The 27,750-nt window shown below is 43.4% G+C and overlaps 1 protein-coding gene across 4 annotated transcripts in view; it reads right to left on the bottom strand.

Moving 5' to 3' along the window:
- The window catches only part of FERMT2 (FERM domain containing kindlin 2), a 90,822-nt gene that overhangs the window by 27,914 nt on the left and 35,158 nt on the right, over positions 1–27,750 (bottom strand). For 2 of the 4 annotated variants that reach the window (XM_079993814.1, XM_079993815.1), the window contains exons 4-7: positions 12,831–12,965; positions 1,442–1,474; positions 628–853; positions 424–526 (exon numbers count right to left, since the gene is read on the bottom strand). In XM_079993814.1, coding sequence (XP_079849940.1) covers positions 424–526; positions 628–853; positions 1,442–1,474; positions 12,831–12,965 — 497 coding nt within the window. The remainder of the gene's footprint in view (positions 1–423; positions 527–627; positions 854–1,441; positions 1,475–12,830; positions 12,966–27,750) is intronic. The other 2 variants (XM_079993816.1, XM_079993817.1) reach the window with 1 other exon arrangement.

Here is a 27,750-nt window from a genome sequence, read left to right as displayed (position 1 = left end):
CCAAAGCCACAAGTTTTTGTCTAATTCAAAATCACTCTCTGTTTTCCCCCGCCTTGCCTTCTCTCACTTCATTTATACCCCCAAAGGGTCAAAATTCATTGCTAGCCTGAATATTGGAAAAATAAACATTTAATTTTCACAAGACACATACCAAATTATTCCACTAGCTTAATTAAATCCATATGCAGAATCAGCATTTCCTCTCTAGAACATGAAGCACAACCGTGCTATTGGTATGGATTCCGCTTCTAAGCAGGCAAGAATTGCAGAGCCATCGAGCCTGTGCAGTATTACTGGGTTTAGAACATTTTGGCTCCTTTCCCCTCCTTACAGTACACGTGTGTCGTGCATGCCCTTTTCTGTCTCTCCATCACAGACATTGAAAATCCTGCAGAAGATATCCCAGCACACATAGCATTATACCTTAGGATTCAAATCAAAGAAGCTGTAGTACTTAAACCGAAGAAGTAAGGCTTCATTCTCCTTCACATCCTGCTCCATAAGTGACCTTGAAGAATCCAACCACCTGCCAACACACAAAGAAAGTGCTGGCTTACTCATTTCAAATGATGGTTTACTTCTTCTTCTTCAAAATATAAGCTGCTAAAATAAGCTTTTAAAACCTACCCCTGGTTGATCTTGGCCTTATCCAGAAGCGCCTGTGGTTTATACATTTTGGCTAAGATTTCTGGGGAGGTGATGGGCTGGCTGACGGCAAGTATACCTGGATTCCCTTCTGATAAAGCACTATCTCCAAACCAAGCTGAAGTTGGCGACAAAGGGCTCCCATCATGTGAATCGTAAGTTGGCGTCATGGTTTTGCTATAAAGGCCTGGGCTTGAATAAATGCTTCCTAAATTGAGAGAAGAGAATTGGAACAAAGTTATCATGAGAATAAAAGATAGCATTTTGTTTCACTGGACGAAGAACAAATAGACAAGCGAAGAGTTCCGCAAAGAAATTTAAGTGTGCAAGGAGCAGGGAGCACAGGAGTTTGAGTGACAGGCAAATTTGGCTCCCATTTCCAGCATATCACAAAAAGCAAGAACTTGCATCTCAAGATGCTCACTGGAGTTCATACATTTCCCCATGATCTGTAAATCTGTTACTTCACATTATCATAAAGCAGATACTGCTGATGCTTCTAGGGCTCTGCTTCTGATATAATGTTAAAATCAAAACTGTATTTTGATTTAATATTACTAAGCCACTTTTCCAACAAGATGGTCAAACTCAAAGCATCTCACAACAATATCAATATCCTAAATAATTGTTCAATGGGAAAAGACGACCCAGAACTGAATTTCCATGCTTTGGAAGTAGAGCAAAAAACTAAGAACGTCCTGTAGCATGAGGATTTTCAGACTCGTGTAGATGAGAGGTTGGAAAACAGTCAAAAGAAAAGTCGCAGGAGATGAAGTCCTACCCACATGGGGCTCACCTTTCACTGGGCCGATGTAAAGAACATCAGAGCCTACAGAGAAGGAAAGAAAGGAAGTCAGAAGGTAAGATGGAGACGCAGAAAGAAGCAGAAATAAGAATAGCAGGGGTGAAAAACAGGCAGGGGTGAAAAACAGGCAGAGATGTTCAAGGGTGCAACTGAGCACATGACACATGTGAAGAGGTCTGAACTGTACACCGGATGGCAGGGGAAACAGTAAAATAAACTTACAAGCAGTAATTTTATTATGGCAATGTGCATCAAGTGTCAATGCAAAACAGCAGAAATCTATAAAGATCAATAGCACATGCCTGTAACAGTGTTTTTAGCACCAAGCGCCCATGTTGGAAAATCAGTGCTGTGAAATTAGAGCAGACTGTTGTCAGGCTGGGTAAGTCCATTTCCACCCAGTCCTCCAGGAAAATGAAGACTTGGCCAAGATGAGGAGTATTACTTCTATCTGACAAGGGAGGAAATACTAAACTCCTGCTTCGTCATCTTTTGCCTATACACGCACAGTGGAAGGAAATGAAGTAGTCCATTCATTACTTCCCTTGCTTGGCAATTATCTCAGTGCTTTTGCGAACATTATCCAGAACATTGGAAAGTGGAAATAGTTTTGCCTTTCCTTCTTCTTCTTTTTTACTGAGCAACTGGGTAAGAATTCTGCCTGACTGCTGCTCTTTATAAATACCAAAGAAAAGGACTCTGCGTCTTTTGTTTTTTTGTGGGGGGGAGAAAGGAGAGTATGGAAGTTCCGATATCAGATGTAAGATGCTTATTTCTAAATGTATAAAAATCCTTATATGTCAATACAGCTTTGTGCAGGGAGCCATTTGTAGCAGTTAGTTTTCACCTAACACACAACCAACTGAGTTAATACACAGGATAGCAGAACTCTTGAAAAACAAACTGAGTTTTCACTTTTTCACGTAAAAGCTGCACATTGCACAGAAACTCTCCGTGTGAAACGAAGATGATGAAGTCACGGCATGAGGAACGCGGATGGCGCTGTGGGTAAAAGCCTCAGCGCCTAGGGCTTGCCGATCGAAAGGTCGGCGGTTCGAATCCCCGCGGCGGGGTGCGCTCCCGCTGCTCGGTCCCAGCGCCTGCCAACCTAGCAGTTCGAAAGCACCCTTGGGTGCAAGTAGATAAATTGGGACCGCTTACTAGTGGGAAGGTAAACGGCGTTTCCGTGTGCGGCTCTGGCTCGCCAGAGCAGCAATGTCACGCTGGCCATGTGACCCGGAAGTGTCTGCGGACAGCGCTGGCCCCCGGCCTCTTGAGTGAGATGGGCGCACAACCCCAGAGTCTGTCAAGACTGGCCCGTACGGGCAGGGGTACCTTTACCTTTTACCTTTAAAGTCCTCATGCCGTGACTTCATCATCTTCGTTTCACACGGAGAGTTTCTGTGCAATGTGCAGCTTTTACGTGAAAAAGTGAAAACTCAGTTTGTTTTTCAAGAGTTCTGCTATCCTGTGTATTTACCACTTCAGAAATGAGTATCTGAAGCAGCCCTCACAGAAGGCAGTAAAAAGTTTCCCCTTTCTTGGCTGAACTCTGAGAAACAAACACGGCTGCCTGGATTTCAGCATGTGGCTCCCCAGGCTCAAAACCAACTCTTCTTAAAATAGTTCACGAGAGTCTAAGCTGCACAATCTCTTTGTGGTGAGCTTCTTATAACCACTTGCTATACATGTGTTGCAAGGCTCATTCTTCAGAGTTTTAGAATATTTGCCATTATTCTGTGTTAAATTTAAAAGCCTGGTTTAAGCCTCCTTTATGCAGCGACCCACCTCCTGCTATTAGGGAGCTCAATAAGGCATCTTAGGATGGGGTAGGCAGAAGGTGGACTGTGATACTTCTTTTACAATGTGGGAGTGAGAAATTTTGCCTCTTGAGACCCTTAAGGGTTGGAATTCTCTAAGTTCATTTTGCTTCCACTCAACAGAACTGAAAGCTTCACTAGACTTTCGCTAAAGTTTGCTTGGATAGTCTAGTCCAACACTAACATTAACATTAAACCTTCCTTAAATAAAGAAAATGATTCTGTTTGCCGTAGAGGATCCAGGGTCTTATTAACAGCAAGTAGAAATTCGAAGAGCTGGCTTCCCATGTCCATCATTAAGATGGGGTGTCCGGATTCGCTTCAGATCATTTGGAAATTTTGCACCTCCAGTCTATTGTTTTTTTAAAGGAACTTGTACTATACACTCACAACAAGCAGAATTTGAGTCAAGATTAGCCCCCAAAGAGCCAATTTTGTGCCAAAAGTATTTAATAGGGCAGAAGCAGCAGGGGAAAATATTCTCTCTCTCTCTCTCTCTCTCTCTCTCTCTCTCTCTCTCTCTCTCTCTCTCAAAACAGAATATTTTATTAATTTGTAGTAAAATAACACCGATCAATTCCAACAAAACCTGTAGATTATTGAATGCTTATATTAATCACATATAAAAAGAAAAGTCAAGCAGGGGCACTGTCTAATACTGAATCACTGGAAGCGTCTTCGAAGTCTCAGCTATCTGTGATGTGGTTTCTCCATAAGTAAACTTGAGTGGCTGGAGATCTTATATTAACATAATTTCTATAGACATATTTGAGATATAGGGACCATACCTTACCAATATGGCCATGCTTAGTTTGACCTCTAACAACCCTTCTGTGTTGTGTAAGGGGCTCAGAAACGCCCGCTCTCACATCCAACACCTGGTGGCCTTGTAACATATACGTTTCTGTAAAGAGCTGCAAACTGCGAAGCCACCTCTGGCTTGATCTAAAAGAACCCCAAAATATATTTAGAATATGAGAGCAGCAGTGGCTGAGGACTTAAGTTCAGTATTTGTTCAGCTGTGGAGTAAATAGGCAGCAGCAGGGGTGGATTTTAAGAAGCAATGAACAGCTGAAACTGAATTTAACTACCACTAGAAGAACACGCTAGTGTAGGTGTGTGGAAAGCCTGTGCTGAACTACAACTCCCATCAGCCCTGGCTATTAGCCATGTATGCTGGGGTTGCTGGGAGTTGTAATTTAGCAACACCTGGACAGCCAAAATCCCACACCCACCTGCAACAATGTTTCCTCTGAAGCATAGTTCTCATTCACTGCTGTAAATCTAATAACATATAAGGATTGTAAACTATTTTTTCTAACAATACTGTGAGGAAAGTCGCCATTATTTTTATTTTACAGATGGAGAATACAAACTGGGAGTGGGAGAGATTTGTTCAGCTTATAGACACCAGAGGTGAGGAATCTCATGCCTTGGGCGCAGAATACAGCCCTCCAAGCCTCTCTAGATAGACCCTGGGCTCTCCCCCTAGAATCACTGGTCCACACCCTCCGAGTGTTTTACCTGGTTGGATTCTATGAAAGGGCTTTGAGCTTAGTTCCGTTGCGTTACTGAAAACAAATTCCTAGGCTTAGAATGGGCTCAGAGGCAGGCTGCTATTTAATTCTACATATGTCTGGCACTTGTCTGTGTTTTATAGAGCTTTGGATTTTAGTGAACACACACACACACACACGCCATCCCTGCCTTAGGACGAAACTGTATAAGAATTTTAAATTGGAACATAAATTGCTCTATTACAGCACGAAGAGGGTTTTTATGCAGAACACATAAGTACGTAAGAATAGCCTGCTGGATCAGGCCAATGGCCCATTTATTTCAGCACCCAATTCTCACAATAACCAGTCATATGCCTATGGGAACTCACAAGGAGGCTCCGACACAGCAGCCCTCTCCCCTTCTGTGGTTTCCAGTAACGGGCATTCAGAAGCAAGGCTGTCTCCAACTGTGGAGGCAGAGAATAGCTATCCTGGCTAGTAGCAATTGAGATCCCTCTCCTCCATGAATTTGTGCCCTCCTCTTTTAAAGGGTGGTGGTCATCACCGCCTCCTAGACGAGTGAGTTCTACAGTTTGACTATGTGCTGCGTGAAAAAGCCCTTTCTTTGATCTGTCCTAAGTCTTCCAGTAACTTACAGCTTCTCTGAATGTCCACGAGTTCTACTGTTATGAGAGGAGAACATCTTCTCTCTATTCCTTTTCTCCACGCCACACATTCTTTTATAAGCTTCTATCATGTTGCCTCGTACTTGCCGTTCCTCTAAACTAAAAACCCAGGCAAAGGCCTGTAGCCTGGAACAGGTGTGTGATAGAACTGGAGCCTGAAGGACGACGACAACTGGAATCCAACCGCCACCGAGAAAGGCTGCTGGGATTCTAAGGAAGCCAGCTGCTTCTGCACAACCATCCTGCAGCTCACACAGGAGTCAATTCACTGTGCAACTGATTATTCCAATCTGCATTTATTTCAAGGAAGCCTGTAAAGAGGCAGTGCTTAATAGCTTGCGGCTGCAAAATGAGATGCCTATGCACAAAAACCCACCTCCCAGGTATTCCATTTCTGCTTTAGAAATGTTCCCACTTGGAAATTAAGAGGCATTCCTCCTTGACAAATTGTTTTTCTAAAAAAACCACAATGCTATCAATGTACACTACACTTTCTAGAGTAAAAAAAAAGGTAAACAAAACAAAATAGAACAGTCTTTGTCAAAACGAGTCTTTCAAAAGCAGGCAAGTTAAGACAGACATGAGAGCAAATGCAATCACACGCAATATCCTTAACACTTTAGCACTTTGCCCTTGCTGCTACTGCATTTCATTTGGTGGCAATTCTATGTCCTTTATTAACCATTTGGAGAATTAGACCCCCATCTGCACAATACAGTCATACCTTGGGTTCCAATGCTTCAAGTTGCGCGTTTTCAGTTTGCGCACCGCGCCAAACCCAGAAGTACTGGGACAGGTTACTTCTGGGTTTCGGCACTCGCGCATGCGCAGAAATACTAAATCACGCTTTGCGCATAAGCGCCGAATCGCGATCCATGCATGTGCAGACGTGCCGCTGTGGGTTGCGAACGTGCCTTCCGCACAGATCACTTTCACAACCCGAGCGTCCACTGTACATCTAAAATTGTGTCACACAACTTTAAACAAAGAGTCCTGGGAGCTGCAGCTTGTTACAGGTCTGAGAGTGCTTAGGAGCCCCCCTATTCCCATCAGAGAGCTACAATTCTTGGGGTTCCCCTGGAAGAAGAATTAATAACCCACTCTTGAGAACTGTAGCTCTAAGAGGCAAATGGATTCTCCTTACACAAATTTGTGATTCTGCTTTAAAAGTATAGTGCCTAGGGGTTCTTAGTTGGTGAAACTGTAGAATCAACAGCATTCCAGAACAGAGGGCTGACCTGCAATTTGAGCAAAAACGGGTCACGGAATCTTGGCTTCCACTTCACTGCAAAGAAGGGATACTGAGAATTTGCAGGGGAGAGCAAATGAGCCACCAACCCCACCACAGCTGCCCTTCGCTTGCAAATCACACTCCCCTGTTCTTCTATCTATGCTCTGCTTTGCAGTGGAAAAGCAACAGCCAGTGAATTTAGAATCACTCAGTAGACTGACACTTAGGGGGAAGGCTTTTTCTTCTACAGGTTTGTCTGGATCCATAGGAAAGTCATCCATTTTTCTCTCTTGGGGGGAAAACTAGACATTGCACTGGAGGTATGTTACCATATCCCAGTGGTTTTAACTCTCTCTCTTAAATCTGAAGCTGCTACAATCAGGAAGTGAGGGAAGTAAGGAGAAACTCACTGCTTAAAAAACCTTCCCTCCTCCAGCCATTTTCCTCACTCAAAAGCTTCTCCCCACAGACCTAACTTACTTTCCACCAACATGGGAAAAGTTACTCCTTTCTCTTCTCCTGAGTAGAAAAGCAGCTGGGTTACATGTATGCAATTCCGGACAGAAATACAACCTTCTCTCCTCTGGTTAGGTATCCTCTCCTACAGTCCTGACAGTGGCCTCACACAATGCTTTCATTTAACAATGCTGGGAGACTTGTTTTCCTTTGTTTTCTGTATGATATCTAGTTTGGCCCTTAATGACACTTTGCATAGCAGGTCTCATGCTGAACTCAACTGTGTTTGTCATGACACTTAGCCAAGTGCCACAATCTATCTCTCTCTCTCTCTCTCTCTCTCTCTCTCTCTCTCTCTCTCTCTGTGTGTGGTTGTTCTCTCCTCCCTATTAATGGATTTTGTTTTTTGTTTTTTTAAATCTTGCTTCTCTCTCATATTTTGAGCAAAAGCACTCTTTACAAAGCAACTAACCAATTTATTTACAATTCTGGGTTTTGTGGAGGAATGCCAAGGGCAGGAGAGGACAGACTACAAAGCAGGATTGCTAAATTGCTCCCTTCAGTTTATCTGATCTTTGAAGCACTGTGATAAAACAAAACAAAAAAGCCACAATGGTGAAGAGGGGAGGGGAGGTGAGCCAGGGTGTGAGCCCTGGAGAGCAATATCCTCCCAAGGACTGAAGACCTAGTGTTGAGAAATCCTGACACACCCCCCCCCCCTTATCATTAAGCAGGTCAAAGAATCCAAGCCATTAGCAACAGAAGCAGGAAAACACACACACACACACACAAACGTAGTAAACAAAATTCATAACATCTCCAGAATTCTTGTGTGGTCTGTAGGGACATGGCCAGAATCCAAGATTCATTCTGATGTTTAAGTAATTTTACATAGTTCCCATTAATTGAAATCATTTTTCCCAACCCTTACAAAAATAATGATTTCTTTCCATGATCAGGATTTCCCCCTCTCCCAGGAATGACCCATACCCTACCCCCCACAGTTGAGGGTTGTCTTCTACATAACATCTCTATCCCAAGGTTAAGTGCAGAGTCTCCAGCCACTAAATAATGCAAACCAAAACAGTTATGCAATTCAGTAAGCTGCATGAAACCCAAATGTACAAATGAATACACAGCACACACATGGATGCCCCTGGTCACCGGGCATTTCTGACCTGATAGCCAGTGGTGAAAAAGTACCTCCCTCTCTGTTACCAACTGTGGCGCGTAGGGAATTGGGACTGCGTGGGATTTCATTCTAGATCAACAACTCATTTTAATGAAGTCATGGCAGGTAAAAGTTCGTGGCCTTAAACTGGGTTGCAGTGGGCGGCAAGAAGGTATGTAACTGGCAAGAATGTATTTGTTATTCATTCTAATAAGCAACAGCGAAGAATTCTCTTTGGAAATGAGCGACTGGCGGGCTTGTGGCTTAATGCCAGTGGCCAAATTACTACCTTTAAATGAACTGTGTATGAATATGAGTGTATATTAAATCCTCAGGCTAACAAGGTGTGCAAGAAGGGAGTGCTGCAAAGGTAACTTGTAGCAAACCATTCATTATCCCCCGCCAAATCTTTAATGTTTCCCAGAATCCAATTCTAAGACTTGCTGTAACGTATGTGGAGTGGAATGTACTGTTGTCTACGGCACTCATGTCCCTGAACCAAAATTATGTGGAATGAGCAGATTTTTAAAAAGTAATCCACGATGCGCTGCTGCAAAAGGAACTGAATCTTACATAATGTCTTGGGGTGTGCAACAACAAGAAGAAAAGAGTTTGGATTTGATATGCCGCCTTTCACTCCCCTTCAGGAGTCTCAAAGCGGCTAACATTCTCCTTTCTCTTCCTCCCCCACAACAAACACTCTGTGAGGTGAGTGGGGCTGAGAGACTTCAGAGAAGTGTGACTAGCCCAAGGTCACCCAGCAGCTGCATGTGGAGGAGTGGAGACACGAACCCGGTTCCCCAGATTAGGAGTCTACCGCTCTTAACCACTACACCACACTGGCTCCCAAGTTGACATTCTTCTATCTGCATAGCAACTGCGAGCAGGTGCTGCGTGTGCGCATTTACCCCCTGCTCTTCCGCACAACCCTGGCCTGATTACTGTATGCAGAACACCTCCTCATCCCTTGTCCACAAGTGGGGGTGGTGAAAAATCAGCCTAGGACTTGCTGATCAGGTCAGCGGTTCGAATCCCCGCGATGGGGTGAGCTCCAGTTGTTCGGTCCCTGCTCCTGCCCACCTAGCAATTTGAAAGCACATCAAAGTGCAAGTAGATCAATAGGTACCGCTCTGGTGGGAAGGTAAACGGCGTTTCCGTGCGCTGCTCTGGTTCGCCAGAAGCGGCTTAGTCATGCTGGCCACATGACCCGGAAGCTGTGCGCCGGCTCCCTTGGCCAATAAAGCGAGATGAGCGCTGCAACCCCAGAGTCGGCCACGACTGGACCTAATGGTCAGGGGTCCCTTTACCTTTACTAGTGAGGGACTCAAGCATGTTTTACTCACATGGCTCGCTTCCTCCATGAATTTGCCTAATGCTTGAAAAAATAATAATTTAAAAACAGAACAAAACCCACTGCTGCTCACCACCAGGTTTCCAGCCAGGCAATCTTCCACCCAGAAATTGGAACAGCTGTGATGGGAGATTGTGGATGAGGTGATACCCAGAGCTGCAGCTCTGTGGTACAAGATTTGCACACAGGAAATAGTTCAGCCTCCAGGTAGACTGCACTGAATGGTACTGGCTCTCTAAGGTTTCAGACAGGGACATTCCTAGCCTGGTGGGGATTGTACCTGGGACCTTCTGAATGCAAAGCACATGCTCTACAGCTGAGGTACAGCCCTTCCCTGTGGAGAATACTATATACAGAAATAGGTTTTAAAAACCAAGGAAAGAACCTGTCATTCTAAACAATCATGTCTAAACAATCAATACCCAGTTTTAATTACACTGATAGCCTACTCTATGGACTTGAGGCAGGTAAGAGCAATTCTAGATTAACAGGTAGGGTTGGTTTGGTTTTTTTACTTGCCTAATAGTAAAAATGTGCACAGGGGAACACAAGGAAAATGAAGCATGAGGAGGAGGACATGAAAGGAGAACTTTTCAGAAAGAAAATAAACCAATCACTGTTCTAAGACTAGTTTTGCAATTCCCCTTCCAAAGCACTCCCATTCTCTCAAAATAGGGTGAATTTCAGGAAACTATGCAAGGCATATGTTTTAAATTCTAACAACAGCATCTAGGGACTGGATCTCTTGTAATTTTAAGAATTTTTTTAGTTTTAATTATTTCTTGGAAGGATCAATGCACACTGGAAAGCTCTATGATGCTATCTTTAATTATGTATGCACGCTCAGAAGCATGGGGACAAAGAAAGAATATCTAGATGTAAAAATCTAATTGTGGTTGGTGACACAATGGCAGGAGTCTGTCCTATTGATTTCTGACTTCCTAGCAAGCATGCTGAGCCTTACTCACTTGAAGATGATCCTGCAGTAAAGCAGCAATCAAGAGTAAGTTTGACTTGAAGTCATTCACAGGGACATGATACCTCTAGCTGCCCCTTAAGACGAGGAGGCTGGCATTTTAAATGGAGCCAGACAGGAAAGATGTTTCAGGCATTAAGTTACTACTTGTGTTTACATCAGTAAAATGATCTGTTAGACATTTCTCCACACGGGTTCCTGGGGACTGGCCCCAGCATGCCCTCTTCACACCTCCGAGTGTCTGGTGTCAGTACTTCCTGCTGCCAACTAAGAAGGGGGTGCTGGTCCTCAAGCCAGCACACACTGCCTCACAATTAAAATTAGATGGTAGCTTTTGGCAGGACAGAAGGCTCCAGAAGCTAGAGATATGCAAAGAACCAATTCCTGATGGGGTTGCTTATAGCAGGTGCACCCATGACCCTAGCAGTCACTCTGCTGGAAACTGGTAAGACACAATTACTGCACCAACACACCCCTATGACATTGGCTGCCCATAAAGCAGTATATTAAACTTAACCTTAAATTTGAAGTTTAGTGTTGGGATTCAAGGCCCTGAAAGGTACAAGTCTTAGCTACAATTGAGACTTCCTCCAAGAATCTCAATCTGACCAAACCCCACCCCCACGTTGAGGGATCCCAGCGTTGCATCTGAAAGCTTTTTAGAACAGAGCAATTTTCAGTGTGGAATTTGTTCCTTCCAGATGTCAGTGTTTTGTCAGAGACCTTTCAAACATGAGGAAGACTGCAGAGAATCCACTGCATGTTTCTCATTAGGGCATTCTTTCCTTTTCCCATGTATCTGGTTCGGAAATTTATTTTTAAAAGCAGAGTACTATACAATTTTAATCATAAAATAACTGTTGTCCCCCTTTAAAAATATTTCAAACACCTTTTGTTATTGCAGTTTTGCATTTTTATGCTAAACACCCAGGGCTCCATTTGGTGGCTGGGATATAGGCAAACATCACTACTATTTTTTGTCAGTATCACCATCACTCACACTACGTGGGTGTTCAGAATGTCATATCCATACAACAGGACTGTTCAATCCAAGGCTATTCTCAAAATATCTGCAATGCCTGGAAACGTCCCATCGTCTTCAAATTCACAACTTCCATTCAGAAGCACCCTATCCAACTCTATAAACAAGCCAAGTCGTAGCTTGTATGTAGGAAAAATCCATTATTAGACAGCCAGCAAAGAACACAGGGCTACTTTTTAATATATCTGCAGGCTGTGCTATTAAACCAACAAACACAGATAAAAACAAAAGCTGTTAAGCTTCCCATTATCCACTGGCAGGTGAAAGGAGAAGCACTGCTTCTTATTTCAGAAAACAGTTAGCACTTCTATTGACACAAAACTAATTTATTATCCACCGTATTGGGTGCAGAAATGATGAGCAGGTGTGTGTGAGAGGGGGAATTTGGGAACATACAAAGACATGTCCCCAGATTTGACGCTGCACCTAATGGACTGTTACCCATGCGCAAGGCCAAATGGCTCAGTGAGTCAGGCACAATACTCAGATTAGCAGTTGTCACAGTGCCACTGTCTTAATTGTGGAACAGGGTGAGTCTCATTACCAAGCAGCATACAGCTCCCCAATGAATTCTGTAGATTTTAGCTGCAAGGCCGTTTCCTGCAAGGCCATCAAGAGATTAGGTGTGCATCTTTCCATTTAGCACCTGCTCCAGTTTCAGTTCTAATCTTTCTCTTCCTTAGCATTCCCGCCCACCCACCCAGTGACATGTTTACATCGCTCTCCATACTTCTCTCCTTCCCCAACCTTATTATTCCTTTTATTTTTATTTTTTTTAATAGTATTTATTCGAATTTTAAAGATTACAAAGAGAAAAAATAAAAATAAAAAATACAAACAATTAAAGAAAAACAGATCAAACCTTTACATAGCTTTCTTTCCTTTGCTTATTTCCTTGACCTCCTCACACCTCCCATTTTTGTATTCTAATTCAATTGTTATTTCAGCAAATCCTTCCAACCTTGTTTTTATCTTAATAATTTGTCTTAATATACTATAATTTTACATTCGCTCTTTCACCAATTCATTTTTACTTAATCCTTTATGTCATTTCTGCTAAAACCACATAATTTTCTTTTCCCAACATCTTTCTAACAATCCTTCCTTATTATTCCTTTTATTCCTCTAAAGCAAAATATAGGCTCCACCTGATCCAGGGGTGATTAATGGTCCTTCCAGCTCAAGTGTCTCATCTTCATACTGGTCATCCAGTTTTTTCTTTTTCTTCTTTGTGGGATCTCTGGGCTTCCTCAAAAGGGACAGTTCCTCTGGATGTCTGATGTCTAGGAAAGAAGAATAGGCGATGATAGTTTAATCCTTGCAAGCGAACAGGATTGTTGTGGACCTCAGCAGCTGTTTGAAACATCTGTAAAAACTTTAAAGTAAACCTGAACCACTTCGTACTCTCCACAAAATCGGGTAGGAAAAACAATCTAGCACTTTGCGTGTGTGCGTGTGTGCGTGTGTGTGTGTGTGTGTTGTTATGCCACTTCAATACATAGCCAACATCTACATACCAACAGGTCATATGAATTGCATATGATTTTGAGAACCGTTCTCACCAGGCAATTCCAGAACCTCAGCTGAAATGACATCTGCCCCCAGAGGAATTCTGACCCACCACGAACAGTGGGGAGTTGGTTTGATTTGATTTGGTTCTCTTAGTTGCAGTATTATAGCATATTTCAGATATATTTACACAGGGAGCCATGCTCCAAAATCCTTGAGTACAACACTGGTTAGCTTAGCCTACCCTCCCTCTTTATTACCAAACAAGGCAATTTGTATAACACACTTGTTTATTTTAATCTTATGCAATATTTATTTTGAGTTTTTTGTTGAATCAGATAAAAACTGTAACACCAATTAAACCAGTGGTTCTTAACCTTTTTTGAGTCACTGGCCCCCTTTCATAGAATCAAAGAATTGTAAATAGCATTTTCTGCACCCAGTTCACAGACCCCCTGAAGCCCATCTAATGATGCTAAAGGGGTCCATGGATCACAGGGTAAGAACCCCTGAATTAAATGATGTACACTGAGCTTCTAGTTTTCCATTCAATGGTAAGTCTAGAATGCTTTTCCATTCTAGACAGGCAGTAGTGTTTGTTGCAGCAAAACTAAATAGTCTTAATGGATTTATTACAGCATAAGCTTTCATGGATGACAAGAGCTCTAATCCCCTCCTATGTTGTTTACAGTCGTGATTTATTGTTTTATTGATACTGTAAGCCACCCGAAGAACTTTGTCATTGGATGGCACGCAAATATTGTAAATAAATAAGAACTACTCCACAGAAGCTTTCGCCACAATAAATCTGTTAGGCTTAAGTATGCCGTGACACTTTGTTTTTGCTAGTTTTAATGCATCTCAGAAGGGATTTGATAAAGGAATCCAGCATCCCACTGGCAACAGGAGAGAAAGGAGAAGAGTTGTTTGGCTTTCTACTTATTCTGTTTTTTGTTTTGAAAGAAGTGCCAGCTACCTGCCAGAGGCACAATTAATTTGGAATATGTCCATCTGGAACAGTTTCACCTGAGCTTTCTGTCAAGACTTTTTTTTTAACTCCCTCCCAAAATCCACTTCTTCAGCGCAAGTGTTTTATGAAGAACATAGCCTGATTTTCCACTGAACTTTAAAGTCCTTTGCAACTCTATTATTGTCCCTTTCATTAATTACTAAGCTACATAACCTTCATTCTATTGGTCTCCTTCCCTCCAGCCCCAGAACAACTAGTCACTTCTATGAATGAAGAAAGATAGATAGATAATTACACACACACACACACATGTATCATATACTAATGGCATTAAATAATTGTTGAATAGTAGTAATATGTTCCACATGCTTGCTATTACACCTTGTTTTGGTGTGGGAAAATGGAAACAGAGTTTATACTTTCTCCCAGGACCTATAATACAAATACTATTAAATACATCTGGTCAAGAAGAAGAAGAAGAGTTTGGATTTGATATCCCGCCTTTCACTCCCTTTAAGGAGTCTCAAAGTGGCTCACATTCTCCTTTCCCTTCCTCCCCCACAACAAACACTCTGTGGGGTGAGTGGGGCTGAGAGACTTCAGAGAAGTGTGACTGGCCCAAGGTCACCCAGCAGCTGCATGTGGAGGAGCAGGGAAGCGAACCCGGTTCCCCAGATAACGAGACTACCGCTCTTAACCACTACACCACACTGGCTCTCAAGTATTTTATGATTCACTTACTCCAAGTGTCAAGTGTTTTGTAACAAAAACAAAGGCCACATATTTAGCAGAATCCTCCAGCAATTAGTATTATTTATCTTGAGGTTCATAACTAGATTATTTTTTAATTTTACACCTGCAGGGGTTACTTATTAAAAAGAAACAGAAACAAAAAACCGAATGTTGTAGCAAACAGAGTCACCCAACTGTTAATAAGCTTGCTCAAACCTTGAGGGAGTTGGGGTGAGATAATACCCAGGCATGCATTCTCATGGCATCTGCAGAAGTAATTAAATCTGCTTGATTTTCAGTGTAGTTACATCTCATAGCAAATTATGTTCCCATCAGTGGAACTTTTCCACAAATTTTAAAAAAGGATGTTCCATTACACAAGGTTTTGAGGGCGGCGCCAATCTTGCACCTCCCCCACCCTGGAAATACAAATCTCACATTGCACAAAATCAGCCTTTGTGCAAATGCACCACAAGTGAAAAGTACTGTGACTTTTAGAAGACATCTGAAGGCAGCCCTGTTTAGAGAAGTTTTTAATGTTTGATCTTTTATTGCTGTTTATTCTTATTAATATTATTCTGTTGCGAGCCATCCAGGGTGGCTGGGGAAACCCAGTCAGATGGGCGGGGTATAAGTTATTTTTTATTTTTATTTTTATTAATTATTATTATTATTATTATATTAGGATGCGGGTAGCACTATGGGTTAAACCACAGAGCCTAGGACTTGCTGATCAGAAGGTCGGCGGTTCGAATCCCTGCAACGGGGTGAGCTCCCGTTGCTCAGTCCCTGCTCCTGCCCACCTAGCAGTTCGAAAGCAAGTCAAAGTGCAAGTAGACAAATAGGTACCGCTCTGGCAGGAAGGTAAACGGCATTTCCGTGCGCTGCTCTGGTTCGCCAGAAGCGGCTTAGTCATGCTGGCCACATGACCCGGAAGCTGTACGCCGGCTCCCTCAGCCAATAAAGCAAGATGAGCGCCGCAACCCCAGAGCCGGCCACGTCTGGACCTAATGGTCAGGGGTCCCTTTACCTTTATCTCTTGTAAATGTGCAGCCTCTCACGCACAGTACAGTTAGATATACAGCATATGCACACAAGAACATTTTCTGGAGTCATCAGCATTTTGGGTGGATGTCAGGGAACTGCCATCAGGGCCAGAGGGAGAGAGCAAAATCCAGAGGGATTCCAGAGAGCGTCCCGGGATGGGGAGAGGCAACCCATCTTCTGGGGAAGGGAATCAGCATAGCACCAGTGGAGAAGGGGGGCAGATGGGGGAATCGGCGAGGCGGTCCCATGACTCCTCGCCGGGGACCAGCGGGGAGAGTAAGGGTCCTCCGCTGCCCACACCCTCCTTGCACAGAAGGCTTCCGCGCAGGGAGAGTAGGCGGAGACTAGGCGTCAAAGAGCTTCTTTGCTGGAAGAAGTTCAAGAAACGCCCACTGACGGATTCTGCCAGCGATTGATACAGCCACGGGCAAGTGGCTGTCCGGACAGAAAAGGTTCACTCAGGCAACCCAGCCAGGTGTGGCGCCGGTTTACGCACGAGCAACCCCTAGAACCATTACAGTAGTGAACTAAGTTCTTCGCTTCTTTGGAACATAGGAATTTGGACCATCGCCCTATTCACATAGTGGCCAACCAGATACCTATGGGAAGGCTGCAAGCAGGGCTTCAGTAAAATAGCATTTTCCACCACTTGTGAGTTTCGGCAACTGGCATACAGAGGAACGCTACCTTTGAGAATGGAAAGGTATCTGAAGAAGTGTGCATGCACATGAAAGCTTATAGCCAGAACAAAGTTAGTTGGTCTCTAAGGTGCCACTGGGCAATTTTTATTTATTTATTTTGAGAATGGAGAGAGAAACAGCCCTTGCGGCTAGCAGCCACGGATAGCCTTACCCTCCATGAATACGTTTAAATCATCTTTTAAAGCCATCCAAGTTGGTGGCCATCACTGTCTCTTGTGGACTGAATTCCACAGCTTAACTACACTCTGTTCCTTCTGTTGGTCCTGAATCTCCCAACATTCAGCTTCACTGCATGGCCCTAGGTTTATGAGAGTTGAGGAGAAACCTCTCTCTATCTACTTTCTTCACACCATTATGTATCATTATCGCTCACCCCTTCTAAAAGGCCTGCAGAAACCTCGATCACTTGGCTGTGCGAGAGGGGTAGATTTGCTCACTTAGTGCAGTAAATATCAAGTGAAAAATGAACTTTTCATCCTTTCCACCAAGGCTCTAGACCCATGGGCTCCCAACGTGGAGCAGACGCCCCACAGGGGGGCAATTTGATTTTTAAGGGGGGCAATTCGAGAATGAGTTATTAACAGTGAATGGCCTTTTAGGCTTCCTCCACGTGAATAGGAGTTCACTTTTTGAATTATAAGAATTATATGTCACGGGGGGGGGGACGGGGGACACACACACACCAGGATTTTAGAGATGCTTAGGTGGGGCATGGGACGTGGGTGGCGCTGTGTGTTACACCACAGAGCCTAGGACTTCCTGATCAGAAGTTCGGTGGTTTGAATCCCCGCGACAGGGTGAGCTCCCGTTGCTCGGTCCCTGCTCCTGCCAACCTAGCAGTTCAAAAGCACATCAAAGTGCAAGTAGATAAATAGGTACCGCTCCGGTGGGAAGGTAAATGGCGTTTCCGTGTGCTGCTCTGGTTCCCTAGAAGCAGCTTAGTCATGCTGGCCACATGGCCCAGAAGCTGCATGCCGGCCAATAAAGCGAAATGAGTGCTGCAACGCCAGAGTCGGTCACGACTGGACCTAATGGTCAGAGGTCCCTTTACCTTTTGGCAAGGCATGGCCCAAAAACAAACAAACAAACAAACAAACAAACAAACAGGCTGGAAACCACTGCTCTAGACCAACCTTCTCCAACCAACCTAGTGTCCAGTTAATGTTTGGGATTATAGTTCCTAATGCTTGATGCTTTTGAATTATGGTGCTGGAGGAGACTCTTGAGAGTCCCATGGACTGCAAGATCAAACCTCTCCATTCTGAAGGAAATCAGCCCTGAGTGCTCACTGGAAGGACAGATTGTGAAGCTGAGGCTCCAGTACTTTGGCCACCTCATGAGAAGAGAAGACTCCCTGGAGAAGACCCTGATGTTGGGAAAGATGGAGGGCACAAGGAGAAGGGGGTGACAGAGGACGAGATGGTTGGATAGTGTTTTCGAGGTTACCAGCATGAGTCTGACCAAGCTGCGGGGGGCAGTGGAGGACAGGAGTGCCTGGCTTTCTCTGGTCCATGGGGTCACGAAGAGTCGGACACGACTAAACGACTAAACAACAATAGTTCCTAAAATCTCTGAACAGTTGCTATGCTGGATAGGAGCTGATGTGAGTTGTAGTCCAAAAGATCTGGAAGGCGCAAGACTAGGGAAGACTGCTTTAGTTTCTAAAGGGTGGGAGTAGGATCTATTCTACTTGCTGTTGCACGCTAATTAGAAACATTTAAGAAAGGCAAGGCTGCGTGAAAACGTCAGGTTTTACTCCGGCGTTTTGAGGAAACGGCTGTATGAAGTTAGTAGTGGTGAGACCTCAAACTGGAGGTGGTGCTGACAGGGAGATTTGAATCCACACATTTACAAAATGTTGCCTGGCCTCTACCAGTAGGGTCACCTAAGTCTAGACCAGGGGCAGCAAACTTTTTCAGCAGGGGGCCGGTCCACTGTCCCTCAGACCTTGTGGGGGGCTGGACTATATTTTTGGAGGAAAAATGAACAAATTCCTATGCCCCACAAATAACCCAGAGATGCATTTGAAATAAAAGGACACATTCTACTCATGTAAAAACACGCTGATTCCTGGACTGTCCGTGGGCCGGATTTAGAAGACTGGGCCAGATCTGGCCCCCAGGCCTTAGTTTGCCTACCCATGGTCTAGACCAGCCTTTCTCAACCTGTGGGTCCCCAGATGTTGTTAAACTACAACTCCCATCACCCCTAGCTAGCAAAGCCAGAGCTCAGGGGTGATGGGAGTTGTAGTCCAACAACATCCGGGGACCCACAAGTTGAGAACCGCAGGTCTAGACCAAATTCATGATGTAAGAAAATGCTGCTATGATGAGAGTTAATTGGCAAAGAGATTTAACCTACTTGGGGAAACTGGTGTGTTCCAACTTGCTACTATAGCTCTCGTCATTACAATAAACAGGCTTTAAGGGTAGGCAAGTGCTCCTCCAGTCAGTTAATTATATGGAATAGATCCTACTCCCAGCCTTTAGGGTCTACAGCAGCCATGCTTTTGGCAACCCTCAAGAGGAGGGATTTCTAGAGATGCAGTAGTGATCACAGAGCACCAGGTTTCTCTTGCTGTTCCTATCTGAGGTGCAGAGGGCATGTTCAGGTGGCTCTTATGGAACCTGTGGAAGGAGCAATTGTCCACCGTTTCCCAATCCTACACTCTTACTGTGATCTAGCAGTCACAAGGGCAGTAATATGTGTAGGTCACATCTTTAACTGCAGCCAAGTTATGTCTGTGCTATTTTACATATAAAGATTAGCACAAAATCTTTTACGGTATCAGATGACACTAGTAGAGGAACAGCCTAAAAGCTTTTCCACACAATTCTAAGCTCTCTCTCTGTGTCAAGAGTGCCCTATCAACAGCTTTATTTGCTTGACCTTCTGAAGCTTGGTGCCCATACCTTTGAACTGGGTGCCAGTACAATGGAACAAGGTGGTGTGGTGTGGGGGGAGCCAAGTATCAGTCTTAAAGGATTAACAGCACTTGGATTGCTTATCTGATAACACAACAATAGCTCTTACTCAGTCTTCTGCACTACAAAGGCAGGCCCACACTGATTTACATTTATATCCTGCTTCCTTATAGGGGGAACCCCTCCTCCTTCTACAGGAAGCCACAGCTTTTCTTTACAAATTATATGCTTAATTATATGGTATCTGAAGAAGCGTGCATGCACACAAAAGCTTATACCAAGAACAAACTTAGTTGGTCTCTAAGGTGCTACTGGACAATTTTTTTATGGTGGTGGAGGAGACTCTTGAGAGTCCCATGGACTGCAAGAAGTTCCAACCTCTCCATTCTGAAGGAAATCAGCCCTGAGTGCTCACTGGAAGGACAGATCCTGAAGCTGAGGCTCCAAGACTTTGGTGTGTGTGTGTGAGAGAGAGAGAGAGGGGGGGAGAGAGAGAGAGAGAGAGAGATGGGGAGCCACTACCAATGTGCATGCTCCATGATTGCTTCCACAAATACTGTACTATCTTAAAAGCCTGCACCCAAGGACTAGGGTGGGAGGCTACCCTGGGAGGGGTGGTGGTGGTGTGGGCCTCATGATAATGATTGACTTGGGTTTGGGGTGGCTGTTGCTAAGGGATGAACTGTCAGAGGAGGAAGAGCTGGCAGGGTATGAAGGACGCCTTTGGCAGGGAGAAGCCCAAGTCAATGGATGGGAGGCCACCAACCCTTTGTCTGCAGAGATCAGGGAAGGGGAGGCAGTTCTGCTGGCGCCCTGTCCTGCCCCATACACAGAGCAGAGAGATTCCCTAGCAGCAGGGTAGGTTGTCAACCATTCAAGAGTCAAGGCTAAATAGCTGGAGAAGCCCATGGGGCTGATCTCCATCTTATCACAAAAGAACACAGCAGCAGCACCTCCACAAATGGGGAAGACCCATCGCCCTCAGGGAAGCCCATGCCTCCAAGTAAACCAGTCTTGTAGAGTGTCTTGGAAATGATCAAGCTGAATCTCAACTTTAAAAGCTGGCAGGGGCTGTGCCAGGAAAGAGAAGAAATGCCATGGTGCATCTGGAACAGCAAAACCTAGTGCCTTCACCTGTCCCAATTACAACAAAACCTGTCTCTTCCATATTGGTCTCTACAGTCGCAGCAGGCGTTGTAACCTTCCAGCAGTTTGATTTCACTCTCAAAGGCACACTGTCTCCCAAGACAGAGAGATGCCAGCCAACCACTTATGTTTAAGTACCATGAGAAGTAAAGCATTCAAGTTCTTTCGGTTGAGACAATGATACATATACTGCCATTACCTTGACTTTTGGCTTGCCATACTCATGGGGTAGATTTTATTTATAGTTCATCAGCAGTCAGTAGCTGTTACTATGGGGCAGACAGTGCTTATTTCTAGGGCAGTAAGGCATTCAATTATGATTAAAGTGACAGAATGAGGTTTCCAAGTTGTGGGCTAGAAGCCAAATCAGGCTTCTGAAAGGACAGCTTCTTGGAAAAATCAATCAACTCCTTCACTTGCCTAAGAAAAAGAAAATGTGAAGAATCCCAGCATGGTTATCAGGAGATTGAACTCCCTCCACAAATAAAAACAAATGTTCTCATTTTCTTTCAACAATATTTGTCTCAGTGTAATAACCATTCTTAGCGTCTTCTATGCTTCCAAGAGGTCTTAAGGTGTTACATATATTTAATGAACTATTTTCAGTTGCATAGTAGTATCCTGTGAATAGCATGGGCAATCTGCTTAATTATTTGTCATCGCAGCTTAATGGAACTTTTAGGATACACCTCTAAATACCAAGAGTTTTGGCAAGACAAAGGACAGGTGGTGCCTTCAAATCTTGCTTGCAAGAGTTCTAAGAACATCTGGTTGGCCACTTCTGAAGATAATAATAATGTAATAATAATTTATTATTTATACCCCGCCCATCTTGCTGGGGTTCTCCAGCCACTCTGGGCGGCTTCCCAAAAAAATATTAAAATACTGTAATGCATCAAAATCAAAGATGTTGATGGCACCCGTCTGTCTCGGGATACAATGAAGGAATGCACCTTTGGGGGTGGAGTTAAATTGTTGGAAGGTTACAGCAACTACTGGGGGGTTCCACACATTTGCCAAATATCCTCATTCCCAGTCGCAATGCCTACTTATCTGAACAAGCCAACTAATGCATGGCTGTCAACAAGGCTAAAGTTTTTCTGTTGCAAAAGAATAATTAGCCAACTAGCTTTGTTTAGATCTGTATTTAAATTCTGCAGTGCTATTGCTGAAGTTCTTGAAATGTTATTGTTTGTTTTTTTAAACTGGAACACTGAGCGCTTTAAAACCACTTTCTGTATGTTGTTATTGCAAACCCCCTTGAGGGCCTGCCACCCACTTCAGGCCAAAATGACAGGATGCAAATTTATGGGCGGGGGGGGGGGGGATGTGACTGGTTACATTTGAATGATCTGTATTCCAAGTTAGGCTTGATCAGGAAAGTGCTAGCAGGTCTGAGCTCCCAGGATTTGAGAAAGTAGATCATGTGAACCAACATGCAGCTCTGTTCCCATACTATGCCCTGCTGCTCATTATCAAAAACATTCAGTACAGAGTGAAAACAATCCTAAGTACTTCTTGGTAGACCAGTGGAAGTGTAGGATAACTGGAACAAGACAACTTGTATGCCGGGGGAGCCTTTTAGGCTACATCCAGTGCACTGGCAGGAGCTGAGGAAGGAAGGTGTGAGGCTGAGTGAGGTATGGTTTGACCACTGGGTATGAACCCAACTACTGAGAGCATGCTTCAGGCAGAGTAGTAGAGTCAAACAATGGGAGGAGGCTAAAACCAGGATCCAGACCTTGAGTCTCTGCAGTTTCCCATCCATGTTGGTTCTGCTTGGTCAGAAGGGCACAAAGCCTGGCTCCAGTATTTATTTCGAACCAGAATAACACAGAGGCTCCAGTATGTATTTCGAACCAGAGTAACACAGAGATCTCAAACTGCCTGGGCTGGTGGTGTGTCCTCTCTATTCCTTGTGTGCTGGAAGACGGCTTTGCGGGTTGAACGCACGCTACAGTGGTAGCTCAGGTTAAGAAATTAATTCATTCTGGAGGTCTGTTCTTAACCTGAAACTGTTCTTAAACTGAAGCACCACTTTAGCTAATGGGGCCTCCCACTGCCGCCGCACCGCCAGTGCACGATTTCTGTTCTCACCCTAAAGCAAAGTTCTTAACCTGAGGTACTATTTCTGGGTTAGCGGAGTCTGTAACCTAAAGCATCTGTAACCTGAAGCATCTGTAACCCGAGGTACCACTGTAATGGGTTAGGTCCCAACACTGGACAAGTTCTCAGTTCAAGGCCTGAATTCCCTGGTAAGAGTTCAGCATCCAAATGGCGCACACATGAAGTGGATGCATGGGGATGAAGACGCCACGATAAGCACATTTTGGGTGTTTTACTAGAGCCCTTTTTAATCACCCACTACGCGTATTGTGAGGAGTCTACCCCCCACCTTTCCTTCACAGAATGAAATGAAAGCTTTCCAAAAAAGGGTTTTAAAACATGTTTTGAATAAAGAGATGGTTTTGGCAATTGTGCTGTTTAGTTTCTGTAGCTGAAGCAAAGAAATTCCATGGGCTTAAGGACTACCAGATGGCAACGCTTGCCCCGTTTTCCAATTACTGCAGAAGCTGGATTGCAAAGGCAGAGCGCAAAGGTATACAGGTTACATTCAGAATCATAGGCAACAGTAAAAAGAAAAGGGGGAAAAATAAAGCCTGAAGATAGGGTTTGCAGTTTTAATCAACTCACAAAATCTCTAGACTAAAAACCTTTGTTGTCTGGTATGCTGGAATGATCTTCCAGCAACTACACCTGGGTGCATAAAAGTAAATAACTGAGGTCTTAAGGGAATTTGCAAAATTAGCCTTGCTGAATATAACTGAGAAAGCACATTTTGCCAGAAGCAAAACACTGCTTCGAAACTGACAGCTTTTCCAGTTTGTTCTCTGCAACTGAAGAGCAGTAACAAAAAAAAAAAGTTGGGGGGGGGGGGGAAAGAAACATTAACTTTAAAGTTTCCTCCTGCAATTTCCCCGCTGTCAAAGCACACTATTATATTGTCCTTTTTTTACTCAGGATTAACTTGGTGTAATACTCCAGAAAGCTTCTGTACTTCAGAGAAGGCAACTTTCTATGTCAGTGTAAATTAACTAAATCTGTCAATTCCATCTCTCTCACACACAGACAGCCATTGCATGATAGTAGGAAAAAATCATTTTGGTGGGAGTTGGTGCGGTGGAATTCATGCGTGTACTGCATTCCCTTGTATGAATGCCATTTATTGTTTCTTGCCCTTTAATCAGACGGCAAGAGCTTTCAGACTTAGGACAAGCTTCTGAAGGGAATTTCCCTCTGCTTGGATGATGCCAGGACCAACCCCATTTGCTGCGCCAATCAAGAACTTCACTGTTACAATGAGCTCCTCCTCCTAGTACAATACCAAATACCAACTATCCCCTGCCAACATCATAAGACTATGCAATATAAAGACGGTTTTTCTATTTTTTAAAAAATGCATTATTTCTTAACATTGTGTGCAATGGAGGGTTCTTCTTCCCAAGAGCTCTTCTCAAGGCCTTTAAATAGTTTCCCTTTCTCTAGTCATCAAGCTACTCCCCACTTTGCTCCATCTCTCTCCTCCCTCTACAAGTTTTCCCCACAAACCCTTCTCTCAGCCAACAGAGAAAACACAGTAAATATGGAAATAATCCTAGTTAAGAGCTGGAACATGCAAGCATCTGTCTTGCATGGCTGATGCTCAACAGTAAGGGAAAGACTGGCTGTTCCCACAGGTAAGCCATCCCTGCACCTATGAAACTAGGATGACAAGGTCAGCATGGATTTCATAGAGATGAGTTCTAGTTTTATCCACAACATACATGCAAACCCTTAATACGGGACAAAGGAGTTAAATATACAACTCCTGCCCCACCTGGCAGGCTGAAGTGGTACCGTCTAGTAACAGAGGAATCTTACATGTCCGATGCTCATGCAACTCAGATTGTCACTCTGCTTTCCCCTTTCCCCTGGCCTGTCTTTGGATGCAAAATGAACATGTAACACACAGGTGGGAAACTTGCTGACCCTGATCTCGATTTACATGGCCCTGACACCCTCTGAAACTGCCTTGTTCTTCTATCCCACCAGAGTTCCTTTCTTCCTGTTCCTTCCTGCCCCATTTTTCCCAGCTTAAAAAACGTTTATCCTTCTTTCCAATTATTCTGAAACGACACAGAAAGGAAAGGATTTCATTTTGATAGAAAATGATTTCTGAAACCTTTCCCCCCATGGTTGTATGCCTCAATAACTATGTATGTTTCAGAAAGCCACCTAAAGTTGAAAGCAAGGGAAACCAAAGTAGGGCAGGCTGAGCGATTCCTAGAGTTTTCCTTCATTGACATTATCTCAGTTTTCACTAGTTTTTCCCCTGGAGGGGAAAGTAAACCCCTTCTACTTAAATGTTCTTTTAAAAAATGAAACAGAATAAAGTAAGCTCAAAGCCTCAGGGTTGGTCAAACGACTGCTGTGCTTGATCATTAAGGGGTATGGTCGTGTTTCACTGATTCTTGTTGCAGAACACACAGCTAAGAAAATGCTGTGCCAATTTTCACAGAAACATACTGTTATAAGAATTCTAAGGTCTCAAATATAGAATAAGTGCTCATAAACGTAAAGGCAAACACACATGCATAAGTATGTAAACCATGTGTCTGAAATAGTACAGGATAGCAATCCTGAAGCCATTTTGACTCTCCCAAATGGACCTCATATTTCTCTGCAAGGAGGAAGGAAATGGGGAAAGCTTTCCAATTGTCTTTGGACTGTAGGGACTTACACCTTCCTGCAAATACAGTCTGGCAAGTATCTGTTAAGCTGAGCAAACTTTCAATATGTGTAAGAGATTTGGGGAACTAAAGTATTTCAAAGGAATGCTACCCAGAAAATGCACTCAAGTAAGGCATTATCAGGTATCCTGGCAGACAGGAGAGAAGCAACACTCCCAAATTTCTGCACACCATTGTTCTGGGTCTCTCCTACCTCCTTGCAAGGAGGGGAGGGAACTCTGTTGCAACGGGCACAGATGTCACTAGATGAAGTCACTAGAGAGTATGTGCATTTCAAGACTGCAAAAAGATGTGTGATTCAAACTCATGCAGCTATCTTGACAATGGACTTGGGTTTACCCTATATGGGGAAGACCAGACAGTCCACAGGACATATGGTACAACAGATCCCAGGAAACAATGCTTTGTTGATCTGAATCTATTCATACCTAAAGTTATGTGGCACTTTCCTGGAGAGAGAGAAATAAGTCTTTCGCTAAAGAAACTCACAACCTACGGTAAATATTGTGCTACTGATCTTGTGAACAAAGGATGGTTCTTAAGTGTCTTTAAAGAACAAGGCTTTGTGATCATGACTCCTGCCCAAGCATAAGCAAAAACATACATACACAAAAGAACTCCCTGACACAACCCAAGTGATTTAAAGATTTTCTTGGCACATTTTTAACATGCTTAATAAGTTACATCAGGACATGGAGAAATGCAGAAGAGCACAAGAGACAAACTGCATGACCATCCAAATTATGACTATTTAGATTTATCAAACCCAAGTGATTACAGATGAAGCTACACAAAGGACAAAATACAATTCTCTAAGATGGAACACTTCTTTAAAAAACAAACAAACAAAACCCCAAGTGTTTCAGTGTTTAAAATTTAAGTGACATGTCAGTACACTAAAGCTTGTGGCTTCAGAGAAATGAAAAGGGGGTGGAAAGAGACAGCATGTAAGCTGAAAAGTTGGGAAAATCCACTTTAGGGCTGGATAAATTCCCTTAAAAAAGGAAATGCAACTGAATGTGGGGATATTTCTCAGCGCTGTCTGGCTCCAGTGAATCATTAATGATATTGATGTCACACATCAACATTGAGAACAAAGAAACCTCAGACAGGACTTGCCGCTAGATTTTTATTGCTATGGGAATCTGAGAGATGATCTTCCATCAGAGTTAGAGTTTTATGCAATTTAACTAACAATAATAAGGCTGTCTTTGAAGGGAGAGGTGATTTCAAACAAGCCACATACCAAACATTACCACAAAAGCAAGGGTAACATTTCACTGAATTATCCATAAATTCTACTCTTAACTGAATGCATGGATAATTCTACTCTTAAGATCTGGATAATTTTAACTATTACCAGATATTCAGTAATAGGGCCTCACCCCACTGCACTGACCTGGTCTTCTTGGACTTTAAATCTTGAGTCCAACTTGGAGACAGAAGCTTAGCTATGGACATTAACAGAGTTTATATCAGAAGTGAGATTTTAAGTGGGATCTTTATGGACCATAGCTCAGCCTTTTGCCACTGAGCTACTGCTTACTAATTATTTGGGGGATTTGTTAAGATACATGGGAGAAATGAATAGTGGGGTGGGAGTTGGCTAACAAATGCAAAAGGATGTGATTTTATACACAAAGTGCATAAAATCTGTGCACACACAAATGAAGACTACACATAATGTGAAGAGTGCAAATGGATCAGAACTGGAAGTTAATTTGTCCTTCATCAGTTTTACCAAGATCATTATATACTGTATATAGAAAGAAAGCATGTTTAGGATGTTTTATTGTCGATTTATGCATTTGGCCTATGCTTAAAATATTCACTTGAATGAAGGTCAAGCGTTTCCATTCTCTCCAAAGCTGAAACAGCACTTTGTGAATGCTCTTTTTCTGGGGAGGGTCTGTTGCAGTGCCAATGAGCTTTCGGGAAGCAAGACTAATTGGAAGTGTCCCAACATACTGAAGACATAAAAATATAAAACAGTAAGAGAGAGAGAAAAGAGGGAAGAGAGACTTGCAAGCAGTGGAATTGTTTCCTGCCAAAATAATCTCCCCGATCATCTACATGAGAAGGCTCTCGCTACATTTTAGGAATTTTCTACATGGATTTTAAAACAATTGAAACACATGGGGGGGGGGAATCAGATTAAGAAAAAGCTTATGAGTCACAAAAGAATGGCAATGTACTTTATAACTATCAGATGTAGGTTTTTGTTGACAAAAAGGTTACTTTCAATATGT

Source organism: Podarcis cretensis, assembly GCF_951804945.1.
Source record: "Podarcis cretensis genome assembly, chromosome: 1".
Classification (NCBI taxonomy): Eukaryota; Metazoa; Chordata; class Lepidosauria; order Squamata; family Lacertidae; genus Podarcis; species Podarcis cretensis.
The sequence above is the reverse complement of the archived record's forward strand: the minus strand, read 5'-3'. Positions and strand labels throughout refer to the sequence as shown.